Raw genomic sequence first — 10,691 nt, forward strand, 5'->3', positions numbered from 1 at the left:
TAAATAAAATACGTTCGTAAGTTGATATTGTTCTTGTCAGTACTCATAAAATAGATTAAGAATACAAGAATTGTTATTGGTGCTAAAAAAGGGATGAAGATCAATAAAAACTGGAATATTTATTATGTTTTTAATATAAAACAAATCGTATTGTGTGTATATATATATACACAAGTTATATGTACAATAATTGAAACCTTCCCTAAAATAACATTTTAAGGCAGATATATGAGAGAAACGCATTTATTGCACATAAATATTACGTAATACTGATTTGGTAAAATATTTCTGTATATTTTTTATATATCTTGCATACCTTTTAATCGATAGATTACGAATCAGTTGCTAGAGTAAAATTTCTTTGTAATTAAGTAAACGATTTAAAAGAAAAACGTAATTCATCAATTTCCATATGCAAAAATTAAAATCTCATTGATAATCATGATGTAATATACAAATGCCTCTTTACATTTCTTTCAGGGGTGGGCTTCAATTATTTCGACGTAACATGATCGTTATCATTTATTTGAACATATTCAGGCGGGGTCTTCCCCTGGGGCAGACGTAGAATTTCTCTGAGGTTCAATTTGCGTCCGATTTTGAGAACTTCCCGTCGCGACGGCAACTTTATGCTGTGCAGCTAGTAACTGCTGAAGCTGTAAAATCAAAATAATCATTTCTTAGTTCCTATGCAAAGGAGACTGATTCTTTTAATTTATAATAAAACAATATTACTTGATATATTAAAAAAAGTTTAGTTAGTATCTTTTAATTAAAACATACTTGTTGTTGTGATAAAGTAGTCACCCCGAGACTTTGCGTCTGTTGACTGCATTGACCGGTAGAAGCCCTAGCATGCAAGGATTTTGTCAATAGAGTTTGTTTATTAACAGGTACTACTTGGGAAGAAGGTGTCGTCTGTGACGCCATAAGCACAGGTTTCGTCGCAGCTGCGAAGTAGAAGATTTGTATAGATATCGTTGATAAACATAAAGTACTATGCGGAAAAAAATTTAATCGATTTATTTTCATGAATATAGATTTGGCATTATTGACTTACCCATTATAGGAGTTAATACTTGTTTATTACCAGACAATATCAGCTGACTGGCCGTTACAGTTTTGGCAACTGTCACCAATTGATTCGATAAGACAGCCGATTTAACTTGATTCGATTGTACTTGACGAGTCATATGATTAAATCGTTGTCTTTGAGATCCAATAAGTTGAATTGCTTGTCCTCCCTAAGATTACATAATGTTACGTAAATTAATATTAATGTTGATGAATGCATTTCTTGCATAAAATGCTATACTGTATATTTTAATAATTAATATAAAAATTCTATCTTTTATACTTAATTCTAGATATATTCTAATATTATATGCTGTTATTATATAATGTAATATGTAAAAAAGTTGTAGTGTTCCAGAGTATTAAATTAATACCTGTGCAAGAGCCACTGCGTTATTACTCCTACTTTGCTGCGACAATCCTTTTACTCCAGATGGTATTAATTGGGCTGAAATGTATACGATCAATTTTTAAATATCTAAAAATTGTATACATAACAATAAAGTAAATATCTCAAAAATGATTATATATATATATATATATATCTTAGACACGTGTATGTGTGTAATCATATCTTAAGTTTCTAATTAAAGTTTCTTACGAACAACGAGGCTTTCAATAATGTTTTCTATAAATAAAACTATAAAGTAAAAAATTTTGTAAAATATCTTTTTTTTAATGTAAATATTTAACATAAAACATTTAAGAAAGATTAATTTAGAAATATAATTCAATCAGTGATATTCATGATGGGATATGATTATATATTACCGATTGGTAAAGACAAATGCGCATTGACATTGGCAGGATTAGCGATCACTACCGTTGGCGTACTTCCAGCGATAGCTGTTGTAACAACAGTTGCGGCTACCATCTGTAAAAATAGTATGTTTAAATGATATAAATTACTTATAAATTTATTTATTTGTTACATGTATCTGGAGACACGGCAGTGTCTCGACGCTAAAACAAATGCAGCGACATCATATAGTGCGAGACTAGCCGTATTCTTTTACGCGAAGTTGCAGAGGACCGAGATTATCGGATCTTAATAATAACTGGATCGATCAAGTTCTATGCATGCTCAATCGATAGCTTGCACTTAGCTATTATATTTAAAAAATGCTTTTATTTTTTCTCTACGTACCCTACGAGCGAAGATTGCTATTTTACACATTGATATCAACTCTTTCAAACCAAATAATATTTTCATATATGAAAATTTATATAAACATACGTAAAAAATGTTTTATTTATTATTAATTCATGGAGAGAATTGTACTTTAAACTGCTTTGCACTAACAAAATTACTTGTATAAACAGGATACTAACACTTGATACTGTCGTACAAGTATTTGTGGCAGACGATATAGGAAGAGAAACAATGACCCCAGTAGGTGTGACGGTTCCACCAGTAGTTGGAGACACATTCAACGACATCGTAATAGGTTGCGATAAGCCCGGGAACGATACCTGAAATGAACAATATGTTAATTCATTTCAATCTGTATTGACTTCTATGAGAAAAATAAACTGCTATTTCAAACAACCTGAACGTTTTGTAGACCGTTGATGGAATTTGGCAGACTAGTGAGGTTTACGCCTTGTAGATTCACATTAGTTGGAGACGGGTTGGTCATCGGACTCGCTGGTTGGCTACTCTGACTGGAAGAAGCGGTGAGTCGTTCGAGCAGCGATGAAGTTGAATTCATTCCGGGTATCGGATTGTCAGCCGACGGCGTGCCTGTTCATATAAAGAAAATTTTATTTCTCTCTCCCCCCCCCCTCTCTCTCTCTAATAAAAATAGAAAAATTTTTTATGTAGAATCACTATTAAATTAAATAGAAAAGAAAAACAAGACTATTTAAATTATATTTGATGAATATTCATTTCAAGTGCTCGAAATATTAAATTATATGTATAAAAGTTTGTTAAATGATGGCGGAGTTATGAATTTAGTACTCAAATTTTAGTATAATTTAATCAAAGGATTTTTAATTTGTAACAAATTAATATATAAAAACTATATTCTATATTTTTTGCTGTTAAACAGCATTAATTTATAGATATACTGTACCAGCCAGCAAAGCCGAAAGTCCTGGCATTGATAACCCAAGAGTAGACGTAGGATCCTGGACTCGCGCGAGTCTTACAGCAGTTGCTTTCACTGGTTGTTGCTTGCAACTTAACTGTCCCGTTAAAGCAGAGGAGCTTAAACTCACGCGTACCTAATATAATAAACAAAATGGATACGTAATATTATATACTTTATATAAAAATAGCCATTGTGTCAAATAATTAACTATCAGTTATATTACAAGTATTAAATGTGTCAATTGAAGAAATTTGATAAAAATTATGTTTAATTTTATGTTGAAACATATAAATACATGTTAACTAAAATATATCAAATGCATAAGTATAAAATCTGTAAATATATAAAATACGAGTTATTAACAAATTAACGAAACATACTTGACCAGTGGTGTTGGGCACGTTGATCACATTGCCATGACTGATAACTCTAGGTGGTATGGAAGCATTAAGAGAGATCCTTTGGGATTGAACCTTACGTTGAGCTATATTCGCAGGAGTACTATTTAATAAACTAAGGATCGCGGCATTGTTGGACTTGTTTGTAGCTTGTGTATTGTTATTCATAGCTGCAGCCGCAGCATTGGCTACAAAATACATAACATACAATATCAATATTATGAATCTACAATCGTATAACAGAATTATATGATCTTAAAGGATGCAAAGATATATATTGTGGAGTAGTAGCAAACCTGCAGCTTGTTGTTGGAATTGCTGTGCGGAGTTCATGAGGGAAGTAACAAGAGCGTTTATTGCTGGATTATTCGAATGTTTCTTGAACGGCGGCTCACTTTGACTCTGATTGGCAGTTTCACCTATGCAGTTCTGTGTTCCCGCCTGTAATTGCGCTTGCTGCAAAATATTAAATACAGGATTAAATAAACAAATCTTAAATTTAATGCGATTAGATTTTTGTATATCACCAAATTTAATGGATGCGTTCAGTACTACAACCGTTCACTAAGCGCTCAGTGAGCTCTTGCATCTGATTGGCATATTCTGTTAGATCTAAAAATATAGACCAAACAGATACGAGAGCTCACTAAGCGCTTAATGAACGGTTATAGTACTGAATGCACCCATTGTCTGTTATAAAATAAATATGAAGAAATAAATATGGAAGTTTACCAAAACTGGAACATTGGTGGGTGTCGCATTATTAATAGTACCAGCCGATTTCTGAAAGACCAGAATACCAGAACCATTACAAGTGTTATCTGCTACTGCCATCGCAGAGTTATCAATTTGCACGGAGGTCGACGCGTTAGGGCCACCATTGGCTAAAGATTGCGCTGAACTCAATGCGGTAACGTCATTCTGTGGAATAACTTGTGGCATATTTGCCGAGTCCACGCACGCAAGATTATTTTGTGCAGAGGTAGAAGCTTCTGTCATAGCCTTCATCGAGGCTACTTGACTGGCCAAATTAGTTAGCTGCCCTTGAGCCCGTGATAGAATCTGAAATGACGCGCGGATTTGCTGAAAATGTGTGCATGACTGTTATGAGATCGTAACGTATACATATTTACAGGTTTGTTTACATTGCATGCTCTGACATACTCTAAAATGCTCCTACTATAGCATTTACTCATTCAAAGGCCCTGCGCGCAATAGAAGGAATAAGGAATTAGGAATAAAGATTAAACGATTTTAGCCTATCAGAAATTGGATACATCGGAATACACGGTTTCCGATAGGTTGAAATTGTTTATTCTTTATTCCTAATTTTTTATTCCTTCTATTGTGCGCAGGGCCTAACACGCTCATTGAAGTGAGTAAAAGATATAACAGAAGCACATTGGAGCATGTTGGAGCATGCGACACGAACAAACCTTATATATCTTTTGTATTTTTTCAAGAAAGCTAAGTATACTCTTGCTGATAATTTATTTACATATAAAAAAATGAAAAATAAATTAAGTTTACAAACCTGTTGTGCTACATGTTGAGAGTGTTGAGACTGAACCTGCTGTAACTGTTGAGCTAATTGCGCCGCTTTTGCTTGTTGCGCCTAAAATAATAAAAAATTGATTCAGTAAAAATAGTTAAAAAATAAATAATAAAATAGTTGACACTAAATGGAAAAAAAATGAGATTAACGCACCTGTTGATGGGCTCGCTGCATGCCCGGTGTACATGCAATACGAGGAGCCTGTCCTGGTACAATATGTTTTATTCTCACATTTTTCCTACCTTCTTCGGTAAATATTTCTTTAAATTGCTGATAGTAATGATTTACTACAGCTCTGGTACCCAATGGAAATCTAGAAAATAAATTCAATTTTAAAAGCCTCGGTAGTCTAAAGGCTTAGGACGTTCGTACGGAATACAAGAGATCCGGGTTCGACTTCCGGTCAAGGTAATAGGTCTGTTCAACTTGCTTACACTTTTTACACTCAGCATCTTCTCTTTCTCTCTTTTCAGTGTCAAAAATATATCCCATTTTAAGTGTAAAAAGTGTAAAAAAGTGTAAGCAAGTTGAACAGACCAAATATTTTTCGCAATAAATTTATTTACAATTTTTCAGTACATTAACATCTTTCTAATAGAATGCCAGATTGAGCATCAAATTATTGATGCTTATCAATTTAATTTGTGATATTAATATAGTAGTTTAATTTTGTTTATAAGTTCGAAAAATCATTTCGACACGCAGTTCAAATAACTACATATTTAGTACATAAATTCAATAGAATTTATTTAAAAAGCATTAAAAATCCAGTATGGGCCTCGACCGGTATGGGCTTCTAGTTTAGCGATTGTGTTCTCACGTGTACGGTCTAAAATAAGATTCTTATTTATTGTCAATATTAGAAATTTATTATGCTAAATAAATTTATTATGTAAATAATTATCATGCTTTGCACAAAAATACATGCCTGTAGCAATAATGTGTTATATTATTAGTACAGATGAATGAACTATTATTACTGTCGTACCGGCAAGAAGAACCATTCCTCTCTCCATCCTGATGATTCTTGTCCATATAAAGTTCTCCCAGGTACTCGGAAGTAGCGGGTCTTTGTAGGATCGAGAGCTTTATATAATCCTGACTTTCCGCAGGTTCTAATATATATTCTTCTACAACTTGCGGCGAACAGTCTTTTGATTCTCGTGGCCGTTCGTATACTTTCGCGAATCTAATCGAATCCCATTGTTAATTAATTTTGCGGACATTTACAGTAAAAGTCATAAAAGAATAAAATGTAAGTAATTACAAATAATACAAATAAAAATAAAAAAAAAACCGTGTCAAATACCTTAAAGCTTCGATTGCTGTAGACGGTGGAAGCAGAGGAGGGTTTGTAAGAGAAGGCGGTGGACAGGCAGTATTGGTTGCTAATACTCTTCTTTTCGTACTTTCGGACTTTCGGAATTTCAATATTAAGTCATGTATTGTTTGTCCTTCTGGTTGAGCCAACTGTTCTAATTTTCTTTTACGATTTACTGTGACCTGATATCAAGCACATAATGTTTCCATGATATTTACTGTTATGTACAAATCAAATCCGCATAAGCAATGTAAGGATATTAATTAAATAAAATTGTGATTTAGAAATATCCTCTTTGTATAGAATTAAATTCCATATATATAAGATTAAATCTTTCGTATACTTTTGTATATATAAAAATACAACTTTTCATGAAGCATTTAAGTATTATCATTTGATATTCACTATCTAATACAGCCAAAATGCAAAGTCATCAATGAAAAAAATTCAATGTGGGTAAGATTTCGGGGACTGTAAAATGTTGATAAGCGTCACTCAGATGCATATCAACACTTTGCAGTCCTCGAAATCTTACATTGAATTTTTTTGCGTCAATGGCTTTGTGTTTTGGCTCCGAAGCTCAAATTGGACAGGCCTGATCTAATAAATATTATATGTATACTATAGATCTCCAATTCTATAACAAATAATAGATTATAAATAAATTTCAAATTAAAATCTCACCTGAGAGAATTTTTTAGCTTGTCGCATGAGTTGATGATCGGTAAGCAATGATTTAGACTGCTTAATTCTTGTACTAGCTAAAGTGGGAACAGGATTCGGATCCAAACATAGAGGACCTTGAGTAGCTGCCACTAGATGTGATTCCAACATTAATCGCTCTTCGTGGCTCCAATCTCCGTCACTCGTAAGTGTCGATACGTCCGAAAGTACACTCTATAAACAATGATTTTCACGGTTCAATTTAAATCGTATCGAAATCATATTTAATATAATTGAATAGACTTCAATCATTGATACTGTTTTATTATTATTTATATTATTATGCCGTCTTTAATGGATACATTTAATGACAAGATCTCTCACCTGTGTGGTAGGTTTAAGAAGTACATGATGAACGTCAGCTCTGTTGTGAGGAAATGATCTTCGATAATCTCGAACTTCAGCAATTATGCAGCCGTCGTAAAATAAATGTGAATAACTAGATTCCAGTTGTTCGGCTAGCATAGCTGGCAATTGGCCATTATCTATGCACGAAAGTAGCTCACCCTGTTCATAACCCATGAGTTGAGTCTCGGCTAATGAATTTTTATCGTACTGATTCCCCTTATCACTATCGAGAAATAAGATCTATGTATTAATACTAAAACTTAATTCTAAAATTAAAAACAAACGATTATTTTGATAAATTAATTACCTATATAAAGAAGTGCATTTTATTTCTCTGGCATATCTCAAACTGTTTTAAACCCGACAAAAATTAGTGTTTAACATTTTTTAATTTTAGCAATATGTAGTACGATAATAATTTTTATGGCATAGAGAAAGAGACAAACACAACAATTTGACACTGGAAGTGAACAACCAAAAGAGTCAAAAGTAATAATATTTAAATTAATAATCATATTCATTTTCACGCGAAGTATTGAAAGATTTTTCTTTACAATCAAACTTAAATCTAATTAATAGAATTATTAGAGTCAATTATCATTAAGTTTAAAAAGTTAAATACTATCATTGTTAACCAGCATTTCAAATGTTTCAGAAAGATAATTAGCATGACAAAACAAATGCATACCTATTCCTTACAGCTAATGAGTATCCTTTATTACCAGCATAAAGATTAACGATTAATGTATTTAAACCTTCCCTTTGCACTAACCGCCCCAAAAGATCACACTCATTCTCAAGATTGTTCTGTAAAATTTAAAATAAAGCAGCATGTTGCATAAAAATATAATACACTGTCGCATTGCGGTATTTTTATAAAAAAACAAGCAAAAATTTAGTAACAAATGTTTAGAAAGTGAACATACCAAAACTGAATCTGGGGTTGCATGAGGAACTTTAGAAAGTTCTTCAAAATAGAGTCTGGTGAGTTTGGATTGGATACTATGCCTGGAGTAACTCTGTTCTTTTTTCTGAGAGGATAATGATTTATCCGATGTTAAGATCAATGAATTCTGACCTTGGGTAGTCTTCCAACATCTGGATGCTAGATTAATCATATCCTGCATAAACAAAAGGATGAATATATAATAATAAAATGGCAATTTTATCGACATATATAGGATGTTTCAAAATCGTTCTTTTAATAATAAATAAATTATAATTAAAAGTTTTGAGGCATTAAAGAATTCCAGTTTGAAAATTGTGTCACGCACCTGAGCCTGCCGACACGCATCTTCCAAAGTACAGGCTGTACCAATCATTGTAATTTCTGATTACTGATGCCACTTAATGTCATATCTGATGCGGTAATAATCGTTCATATTCTGAAAGATATCCATCAGATATATTACTCATTTATATAAATATAATGTAACTGATGTTGAAAGTGACATAGAGAGAGAGAAAGAGAGAGAGGGAAGGAGGGAGAGAGAATAATATTAAAATATAACAAAATATACTAAATCTGTATTCCAAATGTGTGTAAGATAATTATTGATTTTTATGACAAATATTGTGTGTGTTGTGTGTGTGTGTGTGTGTTGTGTGTGTGTAATTAAAAAATATGCTATATTAAATACCCAAATAATACAATCATTTAATGTTATAAAAACTCCTTTTTAGGAATTTGATTGGGAAATAAAATAATCTTAATAATGAACAGTTTATTGACATTTTTAATAAATACTTTCTGAATATTAAGTTATTAAATAGATTTAATATATTGATACTCAAGACATTATCGTGACTCCTGTGATTTCATGATTCTAGTATCAATCTTCAATACATAGGTCTGTGCGTGTAAAATAAAATTCTTCATATAAAAAATCTGGCTTTCAAATAAGTTAATTATAATTATATTAATTAATAAAAATCTCAAAAAGTATGTATTATCTTAATATAAATATATTCCAGACATAAAATAATTTGCTTTGCATCTTTCTGAACTTATTTTAGAAATTCAATAATAATATAATACTTTATAATATTTTTTTAGAAAGATACACAAATTTAGAAAATACGACAAATAAAATTACAGATACAATAAACAAAATAAAAAATATATCTTAAATTAAGAATGTATCTTAAATACATCCATATGTATTCTTGCTTTACACATGTTAAATAAATGTTACGTTTATTTAATTAAAATTAATATTTTATTTCTCAAACATATGCATTTTTTACTTGCGATATCTCAACATTTGTAATTACAAATTTATAAGACACTTGGTGATGTCTAAATGTGTATTTACACATAAATTAGGCTTTTTGCATACGAGCTCCAAATTTCTGATCACATATACGAATGTGTGTCACGCAAATTTCTATTCATAATCAAACCAAGTTAAATTAATAAATTATGCATATTGCTTAAAATATATATAAATGTTAAATAATAATGTGAAAAATAAAACAGAATTAAATGTTATTTCCTCATTCAAAAACCGTCAAATAGATGCACATGTTTACAAACTCATCGTTTCGATGCATTTTATCCAACAACCTATATAATATATATCAGATGTTACAGTCGTAAATTTTTCTGCAACTAGCATAAAAGTATCCAGGAGTCACAACAAAAACTGGTTCGTCATCCCGCCGAGAAACAAGCAACCAATATAAACTACTACTAATCAAGTCGCACGTTTATTTACGAGAATCATTTACCGTCGGACACACAATCAAATCACCATTACGACCACCATGAGGATCATCACTGATTACAACTAATACGCGTTTTTCGGCAGACTCACGATATCTCGTGCTCGACGAGGCCAATTGACGTCTGTTTCATCCACCGATCCACGACTGACGAATGACGCGAGGGACGATCAATCGTCGGGGAGGGGAAAGTAGTGGTAAACAAGCAGAGATCGTCGTCGCGGTCGGGCCGCGTGAGGGCAAATCGGTAGAGCACGAGGAACAGGACGCCGGGGTGAACCCGACAGGGTGAAGTGACGCATGCAGACGTGCAAAAACGAGCGACAGCGCGAAGAGAGCGAACGATTAGGCGAGGAGAGGTTAGGTAAGACAGCTCGCGGTAGCGTGCAGTGGCGGCGACGGTGTCGCGACGCGACGTCCGGACACGCGCGTGCGATACGGCGCCGCGCGGC

At 32.7% G+C, this 10,691-nt stretch overlaps 1 protein-coding gene across 5 annotated transcripts in view; it reads right to left on the reverse strand.

Annotated features, from left to right (window-relative positions):
- Positions 1-421: 421 nt before the first annotated feature.
- The window catches only part of LOC108759954 (transcription factor SPT20 homolog), a 10,689-nt gene continuing 419 nt past the window's right edge, over positions 422-10,691 (reverse strand). The window contains exons 1-22 of one of the 5 annotated variants that reach the window (XM_018505693.1): positions 10,332-10,400; positions 8,790-8,900; positions 8,442-8,636; positions 8,204-8,322; positions 7,823-7,864; positions 7,492-7,738; positions 7,129-7,341; positions 6,433-6,626; positions 6,112-6,312; positions 5,277-5,436; positions 5,103-5,183; positions 4,301-4,651; positions 3,865-4,024; positions 3,551-3,756; positions 3,153-3,303; positions 2,625-2,818; positions 2,407-2,547; positions 1,846-1,948; positions 1,449-1,522; positions 1,061-1,244; positions 784-950; positions 422-656 (exon numbers count right to left, since the gene is read on the reverse strand). In XM_018505693.1, the coding sequence (XP_018361195.1) occupies positions 537-656; positions 784-950; positions 1,061-1,244; positions 1,449-1,522; positions 1,846-1,948; positions 2,407-2,547; positions 2,625-2,818; positions 3,153-3,303; positions 3,551-3,756; positions 3,865-4,024; positions 4,301-4,651; positions 5,103-5,183; positions 5,277-5,436; positions 6,112-6,312; positions 6,433-6,626; positions 7,129-7,341; positions 7,492-7,738; positions 7,823-7,864; positions 8,204-8,322; positions 8,442-8,636; positions 8,790-8,837 (3,351 nt within the window). In that variant the 5' untranslated portion in view covers positions 8,838-8,900; positions 10,332-10,400 and the 3' untranslated portion in view covers positions 422-536. Of the gene's footprint in view, positions 657-783; positions 951-1,060; positions 1,245-1,448; positions 1,523-1,845; positions 1,949-2,406; positions 2,548-2,624; positions 2,819-3,152; positions 3,304-3,550; positions 3,757-3,864; positions 4,025-4,300; positions 4,652-5,102; positions 5,184-5,276; positions 5,437-6,111; positions 6,313-6,432; positions 6,627-7,128; positions 7,342-7,491; positions 7,739-7,822; positions 7,865-8,203; positions 8,323-8,441; positions 8,637-8,789; positions 8,901-10,331; positions 10,401-10,691 lie in introns of those variants that run through there. The other 4 variants (XM_018505694.1, XM_018505692.1, XM_018505696.1 and 1 more) reach the window with 4 other exon arrangements.

Source organism: Trachymyrmex cornetzi, unplaced genomic scaffold, assembly GCF_001594075.2.
Source record: "Trachymyrmex cornetzi isolate Tcor2-1 unplaced genomic scaffold, Tcor1.1 scaffold21, whole genome shotgun sequence".
Taxonomy (NCBI): domain Eukaryota; kingdom Metazoa; phylum Arthropoda; class Insecta; order Hymenoptera; family Formicidae; genus Trachymyrmex; species Trachymyrmex cornetzi.